The sequence below is a fragment of the Mizuhopecten yessoensis genome, unplaced genomic scaffold (assembly GCF_002113885.1).
Source record: "Mizuhopecten yessoensis strain PY_sf001 unplaced genomic scaffold, ASM211388v2 scaffold11099, whole genome shotgun sequence".
NCBI classification, from domain to species: Eukaryota; Metazoa; Mollusca; class Bivalvia; order Pectinida; family Pectinidae; genus Mizuhopecten; species Mizuhopecten yessoensis.
In genome coordinates this window covers 1,119,484-1,144,301 of record NW_018408879.1, presented here as the reverse complement: position 1 = coordinate 1,144,301, position 24,818 = coordinate 1,119,484, and the positions used below count along the sequence as shown (strand labels likewise).

At 38.6% G+C, this 24,818-nt stretch overlaps 1 protein-coding gene across 5 annotated transcripts in view; it reads left to right on the top strand.

The window, feature by feature from the left end:
* LOC110465699 (testis-expressed protein 11-like) overlaps positions 1–24,565 on the top strand; it is a 36,312-nt gene extending 11,747 nt beyond the window's left edge. For 3 of the 5 annotated variants that reach the window (XM_021521695.1, XM_021521694.1, XM_021521693.1), the window contains 28 exons: positions 1,505–1,647; positions 1,950–2,034; positions 2,346–2,425; positions 2,719–2,749; positions 3,099–3,148; positions 4,165–4,293; positions 4,664–4,744; positions 5,137–5,274; positions 5,759–5,854; positions 6,215–6,296; positions 6,431–6,512; positions 10,209–10,360; positions 11,338–11,423; positions 14,807–14,947; positions 15,134–15,236; positions 15,843–15,952; positions 16,191–16,321; positions 16,543–16,580; positions 16,896–16,982; positions 17,292–17,362; positions 18,104–18,220; positions 19,525–19,612; positions 20,269–20,418; positions 21,170–21,278; positions 21,436–21,547; positions 22,327–22,397; positions 23,436–23,529; positions 24,178–24,565. In XM_021521695.1, the coding sequence (XP_021377370.1) occupies positions 1,576–1,647; positions 1,950–2,034; positions 2,346–2,425; positions 2,719–2,749; positions 3,099–3,148; positions 4,165–4,293; positions 4,664–4,744; positions 5,137–5,274; positions 5,759–5,854; positions 6,215–6,296; positions 6,431–6,512; positions 10,209–10,360; positions 11,338–11,423; positions 14,807–14,947; positions 15,134–15,236; positions 15,843–15,952; positions 16,191–16,321; positions 16,543–16,580; positions 16,896–16,982; positions 17,292–17,362; positions 18,104–18,220; positions 19,525–19,612; positions 20,269–20,418; positions 21,170–21,278; positions 21,436–21,547; positions 22,327–22,397; positions 23,436–23,529; positions 24,178–24,258 (2,667 nt within the window). In that variant the 5' untranslated portion in view covers positions 1,505–1,575 and the 3' untranslated portion in view covers positions 24,259–24,565. Of the gene's footprint in view, positions 1–50; positions 288–1,504; positions 1,648–1,949; positions 2,035–2,345; positions 2,426–2,718; positions 2,750–3,098; positions 3,149–4,164; positions 4,294–4,663; positions 4,745–5,136; positions 5,275–5,758; positions 5,855–6,214; positions 6,297–6,430; positions 6,513–10,208; positions 10,361–11,337; positions 11,424–14,806; positions 14,948–15,133; positions 15,237–15,842; positions 15,953–16,190; positions 16,322–16,542; positions 16,581–16,895; positions 16,983–17,291; positions 17,363–18,103; positions 18,221–19,524; positions 19,613–20,268; positions 20,419–21,169; positions 21,279–21,435; positions 21,548–22,326; positions 22,398–23,435; positions 23,530–24,177 lie in introns of those variants that run through there. The other 2 variants (XM_021521692.1, XM_021521696.1) reach the window with 2 other exon arrangements.
* Positions 24,566–24,818: the final 253 nt, after the last annotated feature.

The window sequence follows — 24,818 nt, the reverse complement described above, 5'->3', positions numbered from 1 at the left end:
ACGTAGATGGAAATGTCAGTATAATACGCAGGCGCGGGAAAGTGTAAACAGACGATTCCGAATTACGCGCTGACTTGTTTGATTCGTTAACCGAGTAATATTGTCACTTAGTAGATAGTGGATTGAATTACAAAATTGTGGGCAACATCCTGGATTACTGTTGATTCATTATATTTATTTTTGCTTGATAGAAACATTTTCTTGTTTCTGTAATAACGAAAAGTTGACAAGGACAATCACAATGTCAGTGACTCAAGAACTTAATGTCATCACTGCCCAGATTCAAGGTATGTTCCAACTTCCAAGTGTGCGATATTCTTTGACATTTCATGAATTCATCTTCATTGAAACTCGAAAGTTTGTTTGTAGCTTTGTTTTATGATTTTTTCCCTTAACAATAGTGTAACTCACCTAAATACGCCATTTATCATTGGAATTCAGATATATGTTATTTGGACAATTACACTATTGAATATCAAGACATAAAGGCTGATGTCTTCATAAAATATACATCAGCATTATAACATCTTACTAAGAGATGACTCCTACTGCAGTCGGCACCACCTTAACCATGATGTTTGTTCTTCTCTTCTCTGTTTTTGGGATTCAATTATACATTTTAGCAGATTGTGAATAAGAAACAAAAGTTACTGTTTGATGATATTGTAGTGGAACTGGACGGTCAGTTGTAGGTGACCAGGTCAATTGGTAGAGGGTCCTTCTAGAGTTGGGAAGGGTCCCAAGTTTAGGGAGTCCTGGGTTAGAACCGTGGTCTGGCTGTGCATTTTCCCACTTCTATTTAATTACAATATATATATATATAGGCCTATATATATATTGTGGTGTTATGAATATGAATAAGCAAGATATGATACAAACATTGTAAATGAAAACTACTCTAATGTTGATAGCATGTCCAGCTTTTTAATAACAGCACCAGATCTTATGAAAGAACAAGATTTATTCATCATAGTCACAAGGCCCTTGGTTTAACATTGATATGCATACAAAATATGATGCTGAAACATTTTACTGTGATTTTTGAGGTTTTACATAGCTACCTTAATTGGTTTGAAGTCGTCATGCCTCTCCACAGCTAGTAAAGGAGAAATTAAGCCCCGAATGGCCTAGGTATATACTGTATAACAACATGAAATCTTCGTTGTGTATAAACATTCGTGTTTTTTGTGGTTGTTATTAAACCACGAAAATAAATACAATGAATTTGAATGATATACGTGTCTACTGTTTGTTAATATAGGATAGTCACAAAAGTTTGTACCATGAATCGATCTAAATGACTTCAATGAGTTCCCATGAACATTTCGTGTTATACAGTAATTGAACATTGGATAATATGTTATTTTGTAGGTTGAAAATGTTTGGGTGACTGTAAACTTTTTGAGGAACTGTGGTAGTGTGTAAACCCCCTCATATCTAAAGTGCAGTTTTTGAAATTGTTATGACAGCATACTGATTGTACCTTATTCGGTTTCCTTTGCAGCATTGTTAAAGGAGATATGCAAAGGTGAAAATGGAGCCAATAAACAATGGCTTGACCAGATTGACAGAGTTATGTCCCTTGTAAATAGACTACATGAGGAGTCCACACATATGTCAGAGGAACAGAGAACTGTTGTCGCAATAGTAGGTTTTAAAATAATACTAATAAAACCTTATATTGGAATAATCTAAAATGATAAAATCACACTGTGTAAAATTGTTTGTATCCAGAAAAAAATCAGTTGATGAGCATCTACCTGACTATAGAGATACTTCTACATGACTCCAAAGTTCAGACAGGGCAAACTTGTTGGACCAATGATGATGCATGAACATCCACACATAGGGTTGAATAAAAATTGACCATCAAACAACATCAACTGAAATATGAACATATTCCAAAACATAAGCCAATATCGAACATGTGCCTTTTTCTTTTTTCTTAGTTGGAAACACATGCTGTTAATCTTTGGAATATAGCTGTAGCTCTGAAAACCAAAGATTCGCTCCCTGTTTTAGTAAATGCAAAATGTAAGTCTTGAATATGATTTTTTGGATCTATACCAAATACAATAGTACTGATATTTTTTTTTTGAATTGGAAACAAACACGTAAATGATCCAAAACAAACTTATTTATGTGAGATGATTTAGTTTTAGATGTTTGTTGCCTTTGCAATGCCATCTGAATACAAGTTGAGAATTTAAAAAAAAAACAAAAAAACATGGCTCTAGAAAACATGTTTAAAAAAATTGGACATTTTGGTTTTGTTAAAATTGAAATGTAAGCTATTGGTTTTTTTTGGTAGTTCATCAGTTAACTTTTATCAACATTTTCCATAGTGAGACACGTTGCCTTTCTTTTGGTGGACTGTTCTACATCCTCTGCATTCAATGAAAATACATGGAAAAAGAAAATTGTGGTAATGATTTTTTTCACTCTAAGAAACATATAGATGTGCCTTGTCATTCCTTATCATCTAGCAATTGCTGAAACAAGTTCCTATTTAGTATTACTAAAAAGTAACAAGAGAAAATATTACCCTTGATAAAAAAACAGATGACAGATTGACCGAAAATAATGCTGAAAAAAAATTGTGGTAAAAATTGAATTGTTTGGTTTTATGAATCATTTATCATGTAATTTAAAATTAAAAAAAGTTACACGACATAAAAATGATAAATTAGTATGTTGCTCATTTATATTGTATTTCAGATGGGAATGAAGGCAGGTAGGGCATGGTTAGGTGAGTATGTATACCCATAGTGTATCTCATCTATAACATGTCAAGTAAATTCAATACATGACCTGGTTGTTGCAAGCACCATATCTCAATTCTTTTCAACATGTATATCTCAAATATCCAATATTTATGTTATTGTATCAAATATGTATGTTATAAATCATATTTCCAACATTATATCTAAACCATCCTATATGTATGTTATTGTTATATATATCTTATCTATACAATATGTATGTCGTATCTCATCTATACAATATGTATCATTTTTTGTATGTCCTATCTCATCTGTACAATATTTTATCATATCTTATCTTGTACAATATGTATGTCATATATCATTGTCCTACAGATAGCAAAGACCCTGTGATGGCTGATCAAGTCTTCCTCCTAACAGATCAGGTAAGTTTCAGACTCTCACCAAGTCCGCACAGATCAGGTGAGTCTTACCCAGCCGTCATGGATCAGGTGAATTTCTTACCCAAACTTTACTGATCAGGTATGTCGCTTACTCTATCTTTCAGTCATCCCTCACAGATCAGGTAGGTCTCATACTCTGCCTCTTAACGAGCCCTCACAGATCAGGTAGGTCTCATACCATGCCCTCACAGATTGGGCAGGTCTCTTACTCTGCCGTGTAGCCAGCCCTCACAAATCAGGTTAGTTACATACCATGCCCTCACAGATTGGGCATGTCTCTTACTCTGCCTCTTAGCCAGCCCTTACATATCAGATAGATCCAACTGTCACTTACTCAGTCTCTTTGTCAGCTCTCAAACATTAGGAATGCTTACATCTCTCAGATCGGGCAAGTCTCTTAGCCTCTTACCCAGTCTTTTACACAGGCCACACAAATCAAGTGTCTTACTCAGTTTCCTCAGATTAGTTAGGTTACTAATCCAGTCATTTACTCTGATTAGGTTTGTCTGGTACCCAAGCTTTTGTTCAACCCTCAAAAGGTATGGCAGGTCAATAACCATTCCAGTGGGTATTTTTTTGTTAATTTGGGGTGGGGCCTTTTTGTCTCATTTTGGGAAGAAAATATACCTATTTGGTAGGAATTTTTCAGGAGTAAACTGCAAGTTTTGGGAATTTAAAGCATAAAAATGAAACGGTTTCAATTGGGAATGGGGTCCATTATTGACCCCAAAAATTCCACAGAAAAAACACTGCATTCCATAACATAAACCCAAATTTAAGTTGTCACTTGCGATGAAATAATTTCCAAGCAATCACCAAACAATTTAAACTCTGCGAGGAAACAAATTTTAATTCTTGTTGGGAATTGAAATATCAGTTAAAGATTCCAACCCAATATCGATATGTTTATGTTTATACTACCAGTTAATACTAATTTTGATATTAGAAATACAAATTAGTAATCTTAAACTCCTAATCCAGTGTGATAATCTTTTTAGTTTGTAGCCTCAGTACAGAAAGCTATTGTGGAGAGAAAGAATGATGGAGTTGCTACTGAAGCGGTAGATAAACAGAAGACAGAAGTACTACAGGATGTGTTTAAACTGATGTGCTACAAATCAGAGGCAGTAAGTAGATTGCAGTCTGTCCCGAAAAAATGGTTTCAGCTGTTAAAATATCATTTTATTTTAATGAAATTTGGACAGCATTTACAATATACAAAGGCTTAGGTTAAAGGTGAGCATAGTGTGCTCTGATTAGTCGACAGTTGCCACACAATATCTTAAACATACATGCATTGCCCAAATTCTGATGAAATTTGTTGAGCAAAATACATTACATAATTATCATACTGCACTCTGATTTTATCAATGGTTTCTGCACAAAAACTTAATCAATTATGACCAGATTTTGATTTGACTATTTATTGTTTCATTCCTGTGTTGCTCTCTGTTTTACAAGTCATTAAATGCAGAATGTTTATTATGTAACGCTAAGGCACTAGCTCAACAAAACCAACAGAAGGCCCTAGATCTGGTACTGCTGGCAAAGGAAATGCTGCCAAACTTTCCAAATGAGGTTTGTAACACATTACTCAATATCAATCAATTTTCAAGATTTTTTTTCTGTAGTACATGTTGATTTTGGGAAAATAAGTCACCATATATATAATATATACACATTTCACTTCATCCAACAAAATTATCAATATGTTTGCATGTTGTATAACAGGAACCGATTCATTGCAGCATTATACCTAAGAATATGAAACCACTGATTTTTAAAAATTGTAAAAAATAATTGGATGATCATATTCCAGAGTCTATTTTCTGAAATATCGAAGCACGCATAAGAAGGTTATCCTATACAGTGGATATGCTTACAATGAAAAGGGATTTATCAGCAACAGAATGAAAATCAGCTGAATACATTTTTAACAAAAATCTTTCAAACAATTTCTCTCTGATTAGGGTGGCTACCTTTCCATGCTGTGTTATAATTTTGGAGTGGACATGTACCAGCAGCAAAAGTATGAGCAAGGTGTCATGTGGCTGAGAGAGAGCTTTGAGTTAGGCAAAGTTCGACAAACTATTGGATCCCGAAATCAGGTATGAGAGTAATCTGTTGGGTATTATGTCCCATGCTAACATGATGAGGTATACTGTAATCACTGTCTTTCTGTCTGTGAACATACAGTTTCAGGTTGAAATTTAGGGATATATCCAGATATACTTTACAAATACATGTATTAAAACATGCACAGTTTGTAAAAGTTAAATGAAACTTTTACTTCAGGACTTAAAAGTCAAAAGTCACTATCAAGGTCAATATGATCTACTGTTTTAAATTACATTCAAGCTTGGGTACATTGTTACTTTCTTGTTACTGTCATTATGCTTCAACATACTATATTACATTAACAATTAATTATCAGTTATACCTAAGTATTATTCCAATATTGCTGATTGGAATAAAAGTTTTAAAATAAAAACTACTGCTTCCATCTAAAAAAGATTTTTTTAACAAATAATTTGAAATATGAACATTTTAATGGTGAATTTTAGTATTTGCAAAGACAATATTTGGTTTCAGGCACGCACATTGAGGTTGCTAGCCAATGCCTACTTAGAGTGGAATGCCAAAGAACATTGCCAGAAAGCTTTGAATGCTGTGACATTGGCCAACACAGTAAGTGCATACTGAGTGATGATTATATTTACAGCATCACTGTATATTTCATCTTTCTAATTGGAAAGACATTTTTGTGATTTTCTTATGATTGCATGTTCAACACAATGTCAGAACCTATGTCCTTGACGTTATGAATTAGATCAAAGTTAACACATTTCTATTAATTGAAGCAGTTAAATTAATCTTGTCAAATTTATTTTCCTTGTTTGATGTGCCCATAATTTACTAGATGTAGATAAGTGTTTTTTTAAAGCGGGATTTTTTTCCTTAGATAAACTTTTTTTTTTTTTTTTTCCGTGGACGACTCTTCAAACATCTTAAGATAAGGTACGGTAAGTTGTGCTAAATTTCTTTCAGGAACATCCACACCCAGCTGGTTTCTATTTAAGTCTGCGAGTGCTGCTATTTATTGGAGAGGATGATGGAGCGATACAGAAAGGTAGAGTATTCATTATATCTGTAACAAGACTTTCAATCATAGTTTAAATCAACAAAACTGTTCTACTGTTACTCATTTATATTTGATCTTATTTCTTTTTGCACTGTTTTATAAATAGGCATTTCTGGTTGTAGCCATTGAAGACATTCTGCATCAGTCTGATGTGACAGTTGACCTTGGACTGAATGTTGTACAGCTAGTGTCTCAACATAACAGGTATGTATGATGGGACATGGTGTCTCCTATAACATCCCTCCCCATCCCACCTGTGTGTCCCAGTGTAACAGGTATGTAGTGGTGGGACATGGTGTCTCCTGTAACATCCCTGCCCATCTCACCTGTGTATCTCAGTGTAACAGGTATGTAGTGATGGGACATGGTGTCCCCTATAACATCCCTCCCGTTCCCACCTGTGTATCTCAGTGTAACAGGTATGTAGTGATGGGACATGGTGTCTCCTATAACATCCCTCCCCATCCCACCTTTGATCTCAGAGTAACAGGTATGTAGTGATGGGACATGGTGTCTCCTAACATATCGCTCTCCATCCCACCTGTGTGTCCCAGTGTAACAGGTATGTAGTGTAACAGGTATGTAGTGGTTCGACATGGTGTCTCCTACCATATCCCCCCCCATCCCACCTGTGTATCTCAGTGTAACAGGTATTTAGTGATGGGACATGGTGTCTCCTATAACGTCCCTCCCCGTCCCACATGTGTATCTCAGTGTAACAGGTATGTAGTGATGGGACATGGGGTCTCCTATAACATCCCTCCCTATCCCACCTGTGTGTCCCAGTGTAACAGGTATGTAGTGTAACAGGTATGTAGTGGTTCGACATGGTGTCTCCTACCATATCCCCCCCCATCCCACCTGTGTATCTCAGTGTAACAGGTATGAAGTGATGGGACATGGTGTCTCCTATAACATCGCTCCCCATCCCACCTGTGTATCTCAGAGTAACAGGTATGTAGTGATGGGACATGGGGTCTCCTAACATATCCCTCCCCATCCCACCTGTGTATCTCAGAGTAACAGATATGTAGTGATGGGACATGGTGTCTCCTACAACATCCCTCCCCATCCCACCTGTGTATCCCAGAGTAACAGGTATGTAGTGATGGGACATGGGGTCTCCTATAACATCCCTCCCTATCCCACCTGTGTATGCCAAAGTAACAGGTATGTAGTGATGGGACATGGTGTCTCCTATAACATCCCTCCCTATCCCACCTGTGTATCCCAAAGTAACAGGTATGTAGTGATGGGACATGGTGTCTCCTAACATATCCCTCTCCATCCCACCTGTGTGTCCCAGTGTAACAGGTATGTAGTGGTTCGACATGGTGTCTCCTAACATATCCCTCCCCATCCCACCTGTGTATCTCAGTGTAACAGGTATGTAGTGATGGGACATGGTGTCTCCTATAACATCCCTCCCCATCCCACCTGTGTATCTCAGTGTAACAGGTATGTAGTGATGGGACATGGTGTCTCCTATAACATCCCTCCCCATCCCACCTGTGTATCTCAGTGTAACAGGTATGTAGTGATGGGACATGGTGTCTCCTATAACATCCCTCCCCATCCCACCTGTGTATCTCAGTGTAACAGGTATGTAGTGATGGGACATGGTGTCTCCTATAACATCCCTCCCCATCCCACCTGTGTATCTCAGTGTAACAGGTATGTAGTGATGGGACATGGTGTCTCCTATAACATCCCTCCCCATCCCACCTGTGTATCTCAGTGTAACAGGTATGTAGTGATGGGACATGGTGTCTCCTATAACATCCCTCCCCATCCCACCTGTGTATCTCAGTGTAACAGGTATGTAGTGATGGGACATGGTGTCTCCTATAACATCCCTCCCCATCCCACCTGTGTATCTCAGTGTAACAGGTATGTAGTGATGGGACATGGTGTCTCCTATAACATCCCTCCCCATCCCACCTGTGTATCTCAGTGTAACAGGTATGTAGTGATGGGACATGGTGTCTCCTATAACATCCCTCCCCATCCCACCTGTGTATCTCAGTGTAACAGGTATGTAGTGATGGGACATGGTGTCTCCTATAACATCCCTCCCCATCCCACCTGTGTATCTCAGTGTAACAGGTATGTAGTGATGGGACATGGTGTCTCCTATAACATCCCTCCCCATCCCACCTGTGTATCTCAGTGTAACAGGTATGTAGTGATGGGACATGGTGTCTCCTATAACATCCCTCCCCATCCCACCTGTGTATCTCAGTGTAACAGGTATGTAGTGATGGGACATGGTGTCTCCTATAACATCCCTCCCCATCCCACCTGTGTATCTCAGTGTAACAGGTATGTAGTGATGGGACATGGTGTCTCCTATAACATCCCTCCCCATCCCACCTGTGTATCTCAGTGTAACAGGTATGTAGTGATGGGACATGGTGTCTCCTATAACATCCCTCCCCATCCCACCTGTGTATCTCAGTGTAACAGGTATGTAGTGATGGGACATGGTGTCTCCTATAACATCCCTCCCCATCCCACCTGTGTATCTCAGTGTAACAGGTATGTAGTGATGGGACATGGTGTCTCCTATAACATCCCTCCCCATCCCACCTGTGTATCTCAGTGTAACAGGTATGTAGTGATGGGACATGGTGTCTCCTATAACATCCCTCCCCATCCCACCTGTGTATCTCAGTGTAACAGGTATGTAGTGATGGGACATGGTGTCTCCTATAACATCCCTCCCCATCCCACCTGTGTATCTCAGTGTAACAGGTATGTAGTGATGGGACATGGTGTCTCCTATAACATCCCTCCCCATCCCACCTGTGTATCTCAGTGTAACAGGTATGTAGTGATGGGACATGGTGTCTCCTATAACATCCCTCCCCATCCCACCTGTGTATCTCAGTGTAACAGGTATGTAGTGATGGGACATGGTGTCTCCTATAACATCCCTCCCCATCCCACCTGTGTATCTCAGTGTAACAGGTATGTAGTGATGGGACATGGTGTCTCCTATAACATCCCTCCCCATCCCACCTGTGTATCTCAGTGTAACAGGTATGTAGTGATGGGACATGGTGTCTCCTATAACATCCCTTCCCTTCCCACCTGTGTATCTCAGTGTAACAGGTATGTAGTGATGGGACATGGTGTCTCCTATAACATCCCTCCCCATCCCACCTGTGTGTCCCAGTGTAACAGGTATGTATGATGGAACATGGTGTCTCCTATAACATCCCTCCCCATCCCACATGTGTGTCCCAGTGTAACAGGTATGTAGTGATGGGACATGGTGTCTCCTAACATATCCCTGCCCATCCCACCTGTGTGTCCCAACATAACAGGTATGCAGTGGTGGGACATGGTGTCGCCTATAACATCCCTGCCCATCCCACCTGTGTATCTCAGTGTAACAGGTATGTAGTGAATGGATATTTCCTTGCACCCTTTTTCAATCATTATCCATCTCTGAGTGTCCCATAGAGATTATTTTGATTAAGGAACTTGGTTTCTCCTTAAACTCCTATCTTGCCTTCATTTTGTGGTGCAGCACAACCAGTATGGGATGATGTGACTTGCCATCTCCTGACACACCCCTCCTCACAGAGTCTGCCATTATGGTTGCATATTGAATCGTCAAACTTGTAAAAGCTTACAGCCTAGTAGTACTCATTTACTGTCATGATGAATTCACCATCCGTAAGCAACAAGGTCAGTGCAAGATCTCCAGTAAATATGCTGTGCAGCAAACTCTTGTATGAAGATTACCCACTTAATTTGTCTAAAGGTAGGGTTTTATTCAGATTAATATGAAAAAGTTAGCAAAAATGTCTAAATAATGTATCTGAGTAATACATTGATGACTAAAACTGAAATTAGTTGATACATGTAGCATAAAAAAATCTCATTGTTCAGGACTGAAATTGCCATGGATGTGACTAAGATTTTGTTGAAGACCTTTGCTACATCCCCGGATGTAGGACGAATCATTGTCAGTCAGCTGGAGTTACTGATACAGATGGGAAAGATCAGAGAAGCCAAAGACTTTGTGGAGGAATCTATTACTGGTAAGGTTTTATTCCTGGCTAAGACACTTCAGATGTCCCTAACCCACACCCTAACGTAGTGATGACCACTATTGGTGGGGAGGTCAAGGTGGATAAACATGCAGAAGCATCCATCACTGGGCATGGTTTTAATCCAGGACTAATCCAGACCCTTTTTCAATGGCTGTAGGAACAAAGATAGCCAAAGCTGTGGTCAGGGAAGAGTTTTTAGACTTCCGTCATTAGCACATACTTAATCCTATGAAAAACATTGCCTCTAAAAGACATCCATTTTTACAAAGCTTGTTTTTTCATTTGTTTCTGTCAATACCCCTTGAGAAGTGATATGCTTACTTCAAATGTTAGAAACATGTATGTTATTCCCTTAAATTTAGATAGTAAATTTCAGTATATGAAACTCTGTACTAAGAAGAAAAAATCTGAAAAGCATCTTCAAATGCAGTGACCTTTTAAACATTTTGAGGTTAACAAGCTGATTTCAGTTCAACAAATTAGAAATTATGAGTTTTGATGTGTTTATTCAAAAGGATGAGTGTCTATAAGGCCCTTTTTTTGGCCCCAGTATATTCAGATTTCACCTCCTTAATTTGTTCAAAGTTGTCCTATCTTATCACATGTGCAAAAACTAAGGTAAAAGTTTGACCGAAATTGGGTTTTATATAAACAATCTTAAAGTGACAATTGCATTTCTGTCATATCCCATTCTTTTATATATGCCTGTTTAGTTTACACATGTTTTCAAAAACAGAAATAGTACAATTTCGGATTTTAAGAACTTTTTAAAAAAAAGCAAATTATATTTGTGATTTACCCTACCCCTTTTGGTAACCCCATAACCCCACTTTCGGTCAAACTGTTACCTTAGTTTTTGCACATGTAATACAATAGGTCATCTTTGAACATACCGGGGTCCAAAAAAGGGCCTTATAGACACTTATCCTTTATGGCAATTTAGATGTTTGACATTACTTTTTAAGCTCACAATACTGGAAAGCCATTAGATGCTACAGTGAAGAAAAGGTTTCACCTGACACTATGGGAGCAGGCAGCTGTAGCATTTGAGGTGGGTTAGCAATGGTAACCTAAAACAGATACTTGTACTGGCTTCTTTTTGACCTTTAATTAGTGATAAGTCATGCTCTACCACTGCTTGATTACCTTTGTTGAACTGTTGACTGGTAACCTGTCCTCAACCATTGATACTTGTCAACAAAGGTTCATTGCTTACCTCTCCACAACTTGCTATGGACTATTACCTGTTACCAATAGTTCACTGCCTATCTGTCCTCTACCACTCACTGTTACCTGTCACCAATAGTTCACTGGTTACCTGTCCTCTACCACTCACTGTTACCTGTCACAAAACGTTCACTGGTACCCTATTCTCTACCACTCACCGTTACCTGTCACAAAACGTTCACTGGTACCCTGTCCTCTACCACTTACTGTTACCTGTCACAAACGTTCACTGGTACCCTGTCCTATACCACACACTGTTACCTGTCACAAAACGTTCACTGGTACCCTGTCCTATACCACTCACTGTTACCTGTCACCAAACGTTCATTGGTACCCTGTCCTCTACCACTCACTGTTACCTGTCACAAAACGTTCACTGGTACCCTGTCCTCTTCCACTCACTGTTACCTGTCACAAAACGTTCACTGGTACCCTATCCTCTACCACTCACCGTTACCTGTCACAAAATGTTCATTGGTACCCTGTCCTCTACCACTGACTGTTACCTGTCCCCAAATATTCATTGGTTACCTGTCCTCTACCACTCACTGTTACCTGTCACCAAATGTTTACTGGTTACCCGTCCTCTACCACTCACTGTTACCTGTCACCAAACGTTCATTGGTACCCTGTCCTCTACCACTCACTGTCACCTGTCACAAAACGTTCATTGATACCCTGTCCTCTACCACTCACTGTTACCTGTCACAAAACGTTCACTGGTACCCTGTCCTCTACCACTCACTGTTACCTGTCACAAAACGTTCACTGGTACCCTGTCCTCTACCACTCACTGTTACCTGTCACAAAACGTTCACTGGTACCCTGTCCTCTACCACTCACTGTTACCTGTCACAAAACGTTCACTGGTACCCTGTCCTCTACCACTCACTGTTACCTGTCACAAAACGTTCACTGGTACCCTGTCCTCTACCACTCACTGTTACCTGTCACAAAACGTTCACTGGTACCCTGTCCTCTACCACTCACTGTTACCTGTCACAAAACGTTCACTGGTACCCTGTCCTCTACCACTCACTGTTACCTGTCACAAAACGTTCACTGGTACCCTGTCCTCTACCACTCACTGTTACCTGTCACAAAACGTTCACTGGTACCCTGTCCTCTACCACTCACTGTTACCTGTCACAAAACGTTCACTGGTACCCTGTCCTCTACCACTCACTGTTACCTGTCACAAAACGTTCACTGGTACCCTGTCCTCTACCACTCACTGTTACCTGTCACAAAACGTTCACTGGTACCCTGTCCTCTACCACTCACTGTTACCTGTCACAAAACGTTCACTGGTACCCTGTCCTCTACCACTCACTGTTACCTGTCACAAAACGTTCACTGGTACCCTGTCCTCTACCACTCACTGTTACCTGTCACAAAACGTTCACTGGTACCCTGTCCTCTACCACTCACTGTTACCTGTCACAAAACGTTCACTGGTACCCTGTCCTCTACCACTCACTGTTACCTGTCACAAAACGTTCACTGGTACCCTGTCCTCTACCACTCACTGTTACCTGTCACAAAACGTTCACTGGTACCCTGTCCTCTACCACTCACTGTTACCTGTCACAAAACGTTCACTGGTACCCTGTCCTCTACCACTCACTGTTACCTGTCACAAAATGTTCACTGGTACCCTGTCCTCTACCACTCACTGTTACCTGTCACAAAACGTTCATTGGTACCCTGTCCTATACCACTGACTGTAACCTGTCACCAAATGTTCATTGGTTACCTGTCTTCTACCGATCACTGTTACCTGTCACAAAACGTTCACTGGTACCCTGTCCTCTACCACTCACTGTTACCTGGCACAAACCGTTCATAGGTTACCTGTCCTCTACCACTCACTGTTACCTGGTAAATGTTCATTGGTACCCTGTCCTATACCACTGACTGTAACCTGTCACAAAATGTTCATTGGTACCCTGTCCTATACCACTGACTGTAACCTGTCACAAAATGTTCATTGGTACCCTGTCCTATACCACTGACTGTAACCTGTCACCAAATGTTCATTGGTTACCTGTCCTCTACCACTCACTGTTACCTGTTACCAAATGTTCACTGGTTACCTGCCTCTACCATTGACTGTTACCTGTCACCAAATGTTCGTTGGTTACCTGTCCTCTACCACTGACTGTAACCTGTCACCAAATGTTCACTGGTTACCTGTCCTCTACCACTCACTGTTACTTGGTACCAACGGTTAACAGGTTACCTGTCTTCTACCACTCACTGTTACCTGGTACCAAATGTTCATCGGTTACCTGTCCTATACCACTCACTGTTACCTGTCACCAAATGTTCACTGGTACCCTGTCCTCTACCACTGACTATTACCTGATACCAAATGTTCACTGGTTACCTGTCCTCTACCACTCACTGTTACTTGGTACCAACGGTTAACAGGTTACCTGTCCTCTACCACTCACTGTTACCTGGTACCAAATGTTTACTGGTTACCTGTCCTCTACCACTCACTGTTACCTGTCACCAAATGTTCACTGGAACCCTGTCCTCTACCACTGACTGTAACCTGTCACCAAATGTTCATTGGTACCCTGTCCTCTACCACTGATTGTAACCTGTCACCAAATGTTCACTGGTTACCTGTCCTCTACCACTCACTGTTACCTGTCACCAAATGTTCACTGGTTACCTGTCCTCAACAATTGTCTTGTTACTTGGTACCAAAGGTTCACTGCTTACCTGTCCTCTACCACTCACTGTTACCGGTCACCAAAGGTTCACTGATTACCTGTCCTCAACCATTGGCCAGTCACCAAAGGTTAACTGGTTACATGTCCTCAACCATCGACCAGTCACCAAAGGTTCACTGCTTACCTGTCCTCAACCATTGGCCAGTCACCAAAAGTTCACTACTCACCTGTCCTCAACCATTGGCCAGTCACCAAAGGTTCACTGCTTACCTGCCCTTAACCATTGGCCAGTCACCAAAGGTTCACTGCTTACCTATCCTCAACCACTGTCTCCTAGTGACTGTTGCCTGTCACCAAAGGTTCTCTGCTTACCTGTCGTCTACCAATGACTGTTACCTGTTTTTGGTAAACATCAACTGTAAGTTCATTTCTTTAGAGGCTTACTGTGCATGTTAACAAACTGTGCAACACATCATCCAATCTAGTATACATACCTAATATGCTCCACTTTATTTTTTTGCAGGCAAAAGACTACCAGGAATCACTGGAGTGGTATAACTACACCTTGAGTCTGTTCTCTCACTCAGATATTGAGGCACACAATCTGGCCAAATTATACAGGAATAGAGCATCTTGTTACTTGCATCTGGAGCAGAGGGACAAGGTGGGTGCTGATCAAATTGAAGGATTATATAAACAATTTGAAACAAACTATATTACCAAATTTAGCCAAATGAAAAATTAAATTTTAAGTTTGAAAATAAATATCTTTATTTGAAGATTTAGCAAGTCCATAAAAACACTGAACACCATGTAGAAGGTATTATTTGGCAATTTCTGTGGTGACCAGGCATTTGAGTCAGCTGAGCAGGCAGAGAGATGGGAGCCCAGGTCTGTCCATACTCAGTTCATCCTCTATAAAGTCTCTCTGGCTGGAGCAGATGTCAACACAGGTAGGTTTAAAAGCAATGCCTAGTTAGGTGATCTTAAAGGACGATAGAACTTTCCGAGGAGTTACTATTCATTGTCTACAAACAGTTCTTCATTGCCTGGTTGTCCCCGATCAGAACTACCAGAGAGGTCCTAAACTTTGCACCCCATCCATCAGTCTGTGTGTCACTTGGCCCGTGACACATCTTAAATACACTGTCAAATTTTGCATGTAAGTGGTGACTTCTTGGGATTGTGGAGTATTACATACTAAAATCAGGTTTCGTGCCCAACAATATAAAAAAGTTCTTGTCCTTAATTAATAATGAATCACTTTCCACAGCATATCTTTTATAGCCTGTCACCATATCAAATTCTGCATGCCAGTACCTTTTGAGAGTGCAGCATGTCACAAACTGCAATCATGTTTTATGCTTCCTATATACAAAGTACCAAGGTTTTCTGGAGATATGGGACTTACCTGTAATGGTAGCATGAGTGTACCATAGAAACTTAAGCTTATGCAAGCTCAGCTTGATCTCAGTGTTTGTATATTGAGGCCAGGTCTCTATACACTTAATTCATCATGTACAAAGTTTATTTGATGATGAGTTTGGTGTCAATTGTAGCGAAATGTGTACTGCAGAAGATGTGTGAGATGGTAGCCAGCTCTGACCTTGGGGATGACAGTACAGATGCACATAGCATCATGTGTCTGGCAGCACAGATGGCATTTGAGGTAACAATTGTAGTTAAAGCTATATAATTGTCAAAGAGAGATGTTCCTTTCACAAGGTATTCACTTTTACATGGATAGTCCGTTGTTAAATTAACTTTTGATACTGGTTATCAATTAAGAATTACGCTAGATCTGTTATACTTATCCTACAGTGAACAATGTTAAGAAATATGTGGAAATTAAATGTGTTACATAGATTGCAGGTGTATATAGCTGTTGTCATTGTGTTTGATTATAGGAGAATCATCAAGTTGTGGCATCCCAAGCACTAGAATGTGTTGCAAACAGCTGCTCTGACCCCTGGCAGGTCCTGACAGCTCTACGCTGTCTCGTCAGACTCAAGCTAGCCTCTCCAGAAAAAGATCAAGAGTAAGTTTGACAACTTATGTGTTCTCACTGTCCTCCAAAGTTTCATTAGACCAACTAAAGACCCTGTAACAGGACTCGGATATTTCTTGTCACTTGTCACTTTCTGATCTCATAGCTATCCACTATCACTTCAGACAGTTGTACTATTAATTAATATGCTTTTGTGTTTTCTTTCCAGACAATTAATGTAAGGTGTTTTTTACATTAATTTGTACTTTTAGGACAGAGCCTTCCAACATTGACAGAAACATCCAAACTGGTAAGATGTTTAAAAATATGAAATCGAGACTATATTCTTTTGATGTTGTAATATAAATTGTTCTGCTTCAATGTTTTCTGTTTCTTCTGTTGCCGATCTTTTCAAATCTCTCATAAACAGCTGCATGGACTCTAGGAGCAGGGTACTTAAGGTATTTAGAACTCAGCTTTGTTGAAATGCTAATGCTGGTTTCATGAGTAGATGTGGGTATATTATGAATTAAGAAGTTATCTTTACCTGTGAGTGAATTCTTTATAATGCATCTGTATCTTAAATTAAACTTTACCAAACCATGTACAAATGTTTATGTTTCAGCTTATCACAAATTACTTCAGCTTCAAAATGAAAGCAAAGAAAACCAGAATCAGGTTCAAAATGAAGCAAGTTGGTTCATCAAAATAGGTAATTATGTGATATGCACATATCTATACCATGTAATAGCTGTGTGTTAACAGAATATGAAAGCAATTCATACATCAACCATTCCTGAATACCCTTGTACATTTATAGAGCAAAGACATTTCATATTTGTACTTTCACTTTAAATAGTTGTTTTTGTATCCAAATGGTTATTGATTATAAAGAAAGAAATTGTATAAAGAAAACAAATCTATGATAAGGTTTTATTTGATCATTTACAAACAATTCTATAAACGTACCGTACTCAGATATTTCAGATATCTTAGGCTTAGCTGCCATGTTCTGTTACAGCTTGGAACCTAGCCTTACAGTGTGATGAGAGTCCACAACGAATGAAGACACTCTTCTCTCTCTGCCAACAGGTATAGCCTGAAAAGGAAGTCTAGCAGTTGTAATTCTAATGTAATGGTAGTTTATTTCCAAAGAATAGTACACAGAGAGTTAGGTTCTATTTACTCCCACTACAGAGGGATTTTGATGTCCTGTTTTATTATAGTAATGTATGTCTTTATCTTTAGGTTAAGTAGAAGGTCATCCATTGAGTAGTGGTTTCTTCAATCATTACCAGTATGATGACCTTTTCGCCCATAATATTCATATCATGTCCAAGAGACTTTTTCCATGTGACATTCAGTGTGATGTTGTCAAACTTTGTGCATTGCACTCTCTGTGAGGTGAAAGTTTATATAAAACAAATGAAAACGTTCTCATCTCAGATGCTTAACCGACACCTTACTTGTAAGACCCAATTAATTGCTTCAAACCTGATAAAATTCTGATAAAGTGAAAAGTGACATCCATTGCAATGTCGAATTGGACAAAACAAGCCTTTCACCAAGATGGCTAGGGTTTGGTTCCCAAGAATGATGTGAAAAGGTATGGGGTCACCTGCCAAACCATGTGGATTTTCCCAGGAACTCTGGTTTCCCGCATCAAGACCCTTTGTGCAAACAAGGATGATTTAAATCAGTTGTAAAAACTTGTTTTATAATTGTTGTTATAAAATAAATAAAGCTTATATATGAATACTAAAAATTATTATAGGCAAATCAAGTCTAAAAATAGGTTATAGAACTTGTAGCTAGAAGATTGTGTGTCCACAGTTGTCGTCGCTATGTCCTCGTGACGACAATAATCTGACGAGACAGAAGACTTGTATGCTGATGGCGGCTGCTGCTGCTCTACAGGTGGCCAGGGTGTCAGAAGACGAGGCACAAAAAGTAACTCTTTGTAACCTGTTTGTTTTGAGCTGAGTCTTATATGATGTCCTTGAGTTAAGAATAAGAACCTATTAACACTATGAATTATCTGGGGTATTTTTTCTAAAAGCGTTTAACATATTAATATCTAAATATTTTTACATTACATGTGTTTGAGTTTAGATGTGATATTAAGAAGTGTCCGACCAGATAAAGCTGCCCGACTTAAATTCATGTGATGTCGTGAACCTCCAACCTAACGAAAGCCAATTCTAAACTATGTGATTTAGTGATTTCAGCTCTATCCCCACTTCCCTTAGCTTATAAACTATGTGATTTAGTGATTTCAGCTCTATCCCCACTTCCCTTTGCTTATAAACTATGTGATTTAGTGATTTCAGCTCTATCCCCACTTCCCTTAGCTTATAAACTATGTGATTTAGTGATTTCAGCTCTATCCCCACTTCCCTTTGCTTATAAACTATGTGATTTAGTGATTTCAGCTCTATCCCCACTTCCCTTAGCTTATAAACTATGTGATTTAGTGATTTCAGCTCTATCCCCACTTCCCTTAGCTTATAAACTATGTGATTTAGTGATTTCAGCTCTATCCCCACTTCCCTTAGCTTATAAACTATGTGATTTAGTGATTTCAGCTCTATCCCCACTTCCCTTAGCTTATAAACTATGTGATTTAGTGATTTCAGCTCTACCCCCACTTCCCTTAGCTTATAAACTGTGTGATTTAGTGATTTCAGCTCTATCCCCACTTCCCTTAGCTTATAACCTATGTGATTTAGTGATTACAGCTCTACCCCCACTTCCCTTAGCTTATAAACTGTGTGATTTAGTGATTTCAGCTCTACCCCCACTTCCCTTAGCTTATAAGCTATGTGATTTAGTGATTTCCGCTCTACCCCCACTTCCCTTAGCTTATAAACTATGTGATTTAGTGATTTCCGCTCTACCCCCACTTCCCTTATCTTATAAACTATGTGATTTAGTTATCAAAAAGTTCCAAATCTGTGTCATGCAAACCATTTGATATTGTGATCTCAGTCCCCCCTCTGAAACTGTTACCTCTAGCTACTTGGCTTGAAAACCATGTGATAAACAATCTCAAACTTGCACCCATCCCAACTCTGTAGCTGTCATTTCTTAAGCTGCTTGGCTTGTTGACTGTGATATAGTGATCTAAGCCCCTCCCTCATCCAAATCCATTTCCCTCACTGCCTGGCTAGCACTTAGAGATATAACTTTTTTATCTGGGATGCTAAAAGATAAAAGACAGGACAAAAATCTATAGGCATTGTTTGTGTGTGCAGAGGTATAATCTGGAGGAGGCCTTGCAGCATGTAAAGAACTGTAGACAACTGATCAACCAGCTACAACAAAACACATTGATCTCCACAGGTAGAGTTGTCTCCTCTTTACAAGCATATCACATTAATTTATCTTACAAAATTAATATACATTGTTTCCCTCTGTCTACAGACAGGTCTCATTCATCCTTCCCAAGCAAATGTTAAAACAAATTAAAGTGTTCAATGAAACTTCTTACTGAGGTTAAAAAAATCTGGATGTGTTCTTATTTAATCCCCCACTGATACTACAGTGGGGACTACAAGTTTGTTTCAAAATTAATTTGTCCGGGCATAACTCACTTTTACTGTCACCTACCATTGCCAAATTGTGTATGTATTGGGATGGCAGACTGCCCCATACAAAGAGAGGTCCTGCACCCAACTATACAGAGTTATGACCCTTTGTTCACCACATTTGTTCAGGGCATATCTACAGGGTCACTAACAATTGCAAAATGTTGTATGCGAGTACCTCTTTGGATATTGGAGGGCCATATAATGCAGTTAAGACAAATGGCCCTATTTTGATAACAAGTTTATCCAGGGGTAGGGGACTAGGGATTTCTTGCAATACTTTGCCTTATTTATGATCAGTTTATGAAGAAATGTTATATTTTACTGAAAACATTTGGGGATTTATATCTTCTATGTTGTGTGTTGTACTTAGAAAACTGACCATCATCATCCTTGTTGTTGTACCAATAGAAAACAAGGGGAAGGACTCCACCGAGACCCTGCTATTGTTATACGAGTTTGAGGCCCAGGTCAAACTCAACGACCCCATGTCAGAACAAACCCTGGAACAAGTACTACGCCTTCCTAACCCAGATCCAAAGACTTTTGAGACACTGGCTGGTATGGTTTCTGTTGTACCCTGTTAAGATGTACACTACTTAGATATAACTAGAATTTGCAATCTCTACACTAAATATGATGATTTTCCAGTGTTTCACTGCCACTGGTCTTCCATGCAGTTACGGATTAATTCCTGGTTAAGTGTAGAATTATATGAGATATTTCCTCCTACACTTCATACTGTTTTTATGTAGGAAAGAGATCAATCTATCTTTAAAAGGTATTTAGGTTGGGAAAGACAGTTTAGATGCATTTAATCTATTCTGAAAAAATCATCACTTCTGGATAGGATTGTGTCATCTAACCTCGTCACTTATGCAACTTTAAGAATTTCACAAAAGGAAAATGTCATCAATTTGAGCTCATTACAGCACTATTTTGACATGTTGGCTTTCTTTCACACAAAATTATTGGTAAGTTTTCAAAGAAGAAAATTTAATTTTGAATATGATGCTCATCTTTTAATTAATCACAGTCATTATAGGTTCTATTTATCACCCGGCTGTCAAACATTTTCAGAATTTTATCCCTCGGTCATCACTCTTATCCATGGACTCTGTGTTTTAACTCTTAATGCACATAAAGCCCCTGTTCTAGTTTGAAATAAAAATAGGCTATAAATTGGGCACTCATTTTACAATTTACATTTTACAGATCCAGAAAAGCAAGCAAGTCATGCAAAGATTCATATTTTATATAAACAACTGTATTATTAACATTCATTTAAATGATGGTAAGACACATTTTTCAGCCCTAGCAATGGAACCCCCAGCTCAAAACAAGAATGTTAGTGTTAGAGCAATCAAAGTGGCTATCAGGAAACACCTACAGCTGCCTCAGCCAGACTTCAACAAGTGCAGGTAACTAGGGGCTGTTCAATTGTACCAGTACATATGGGTTACTGCTATTTATTATTGCCTACAACACGAAATTGTACATATGTATATGAACTGTTATGTCTGTACAGCTATTCCTATTGCTCTACAACACTAAGACTCGATCTTCTCCTTGTCACAGTAAGCTGTTCCATAGCCTGGTACAGCTCTCTCTGTCAGGTGATTCTGGGACTAGAGAGGAGGCACTTACATACTACACAGAGGTCATAGAGGTCATAGATAAAAGGTCACAGGTAGGTACTTACTCATTCTTAACATCACACATGTGTCCTCAAGTGCACAGAAAAATATGTAAATGTCACAGGTATGTACTTATTCGGTGTTCACACTATATAATCAATCAATCAATACAATATTTTAGCGTAGTGTCACATGTTAATACATACATAAAACAGATACATTTCACAAATTCAGGTAAAACCATATTAACATCCAGCAATTACTGACTTATGAGACACTTATAAACAATTTTACATTAGTTATCACACTTAATTTACAATACCATGTGATGAAAATGTACAAGTAAGTATATAATACATATGTAGGTCATTAAAGTTTGAGTCAAAAGTTCATAGGTATGTTACAGGTCAATGTTCTCACAACACAGGTCATACTCAGAGGTCATAAACAAAAGGTCACTGGTATGTACATAGTCAAGGTCCTCACTACACAGGTCACAGAAAAAAGGTTAAAGGTCACAGTTATTAATATGTTCAAGCTAGGTCCTCACTATAAAGAAGTCACATTTACTGGCCATATAGGTCATAGGCAAATGGCCATGTATGTGAGGTCCTTTATACAGTGGTCAAAAACAAAAGCTCACAGATTCTATGTCCTTAAATATTTCATTTACTATATAATGATTGTAGTCTAAATGTTATATATGTTTCTGACCATTACATTGGCATTAAAAATCACATATAGTAAACCATATATTGAGTTGTCTGTGTTGAGTAAGAGGAAATGTCATGCAGACAAAAATGGTTGTAAACAGTTTTACTTAATGGGACAGGGTCAGTATCCAGAGATGGAGATCCTCTGGCTGATGACAAAGGCATGGAACTGTGGCATCAACTTTTACAGGTGAGTGGCCATGAAAGCAGGGTTTATAAGTATTAATATAACTGTATTTTATATAGAGATCAGCTATCCTAGTGCCAGTTTTATACCCTGCAAAAAGGTTGGTGGGGACATGCTGGTATCAGGTTGTCTGTTGTCTGTCTGTAGACAAACTTTTGTCTGAACTGCAGTGTGCACACACTTACCCATCATATCACCAGTGCATATGTTGTTGCCATGTTGTTTACATTGATATTAAGAGAGTTGTGCCCCTTGATTTAACTAAGCATGTCCAGTCTATACTACCCCTACATTAACATTTATGATAGATTTCATTGAAACTTTGCAGACACCGTCCCATCATGTGAACATGTTGTTTCAACCCTAAAGATTTAATGCAAATTTTCCTTCATTTTGAATAAGTGTCATTGAATTTTATGCAGCCCTCTCTGACATCAAGTAATTACTGCATCAACACATCTTCAAACTTTTAATTAGAATAGACTTTGTAAGCAGTAAATATTATGGTATGGGGGTCATGCATGTATTAGTTATCTTCTGAATAACTAGTTCACACTAGCCTCATTTAGGAAGTGTGAAACATGAGATCTGAAATAACACTCAGTCTCAGTATTAAGCACCATCGGATAACCCAGATGTCTGACCTCTGGATGTAACTTACTATATATCTTACATGTAGATTATAAAACTATCAGGTAATAGACAAACCAGTATGTTTTAGTGTCAGTGATTAACCCATTCACCCCTAAAGTCACATTTTAACCTTACCAAATCATAGACTAGGATTAAGTCCAGTTGAAATATGTAGGGGTGAATGAGTTAATGGAAGCATAACATAAATGTGAAGATGTGAATGATTTACCTGAATTCCTTCCATACCGTCCATGCACTGAATTTGGTTTAATCAATGTTATCTGATGATCACATAGACTGCGTCTGTTCAGTATGGAAGTTTCAATAATACACTGCATTGAGGACCTACAAAGTAGGAAAGTGTATATTAAGTCTTTCTTTAAGTACTTTTCTGGTAATCATTGACAGTTCAGGGCGATGTGACGAAGCTGAGAGGTGGTGTAGCACCAGTCTTAAACTTCTCAAGTACCTTGACACCATGAGGGACAACTACGAGGACCATGTAAGGACCTTAAACAGTCCAAAACTAGCAAGTACCTTGACACCATGAGGGACAACTAAGAGGACCATGTAAGTACCTCAAACAGTCTAAAACTTACAAGTACCTTGACACCATGAGGGACAACTACGAGGTCCATGTAAGTACCTTAAACAGTCCAAAACTAACAAGTACCTTGACACCATGAGGGACAACTACGAGGACCATTCAAGTACCTCAAACAGTCCAAAACTTACAAGTACCTTGACACCATGAGGGACAACTACAAGGACCATGTAAGTACCTTAAACAGTCCAAAACTAACAAGTACCTTGACACCATGAAGGAAAACTATGAGGACCATGTAAGTACCTCAAACAGTCTAAAACTTACAAGTACCTTGACACCGTGTATAAAGTCAGTTTTGGTGATAGGCTGTTGAAGAGGCGCCTATAGAAATCAAATCTTATTTTGACAAAGTGATATTTAAAAAAATTAAAAGTCAATTCTCAAATCCAAAAATATGTATGGATTTCTTCTAACATATGTCTGTGTGTGTGTGTTGATTTTTATCACCATTCAGTAATTGTAATGTATATTGTTCTTAAAAGTATAATAGTGGCAGTAAGCAATCAAAGTGACTAACAAAAAAGGATTGTTTTCTTTTTACAGATGAATAACACCTACAGCCAGATCTTGGCGAGGATGGAGAGATTGGGAACACGGAGTCGAGGGAAAAGTCTGGAGGAGTAGATTCATCACCTCTATATCAATATTCCCAATCCAATACACACGAGTCCAGTAGAATTATGGTTCATTGGCAGACTATCTGCATAGCTATAGTTATACACTGAATGGACCAGACATCTTTGGTTATATGCAAGTCAGAAGAGCTGTTAAAGAAACTCTAATTGTTAATTTAGAAGGAAGCAATTTGTTATTGTTAAGTTTTAATTATTTAATCTGTGTAAGAATTGTGAATTTGATTTATAAGTTACTGTTATAAATGTCATCATTCATTATGTACTAAAATTATGCTTTTACAGGTTTTTTGAGAATATACAGGTTATAGAAAATCAATGTTGTTTGTCAGTCTTTAATATATAATTATAATTAATGTTTGCCTATATCATAGCTTTTTAGGACAGAAAAGTAATACATATGTCATTTACAAAGAAATTGTAAAATTAGAGCTGGATCCACAAAATTCATATTTGATCAAACACTATAACCTCACCAACTTAAAACATTTGATAAATGTGTTAAGTATTTTACTGATGCATATCTTTTACTGAATGTTTAAACTGACAGCA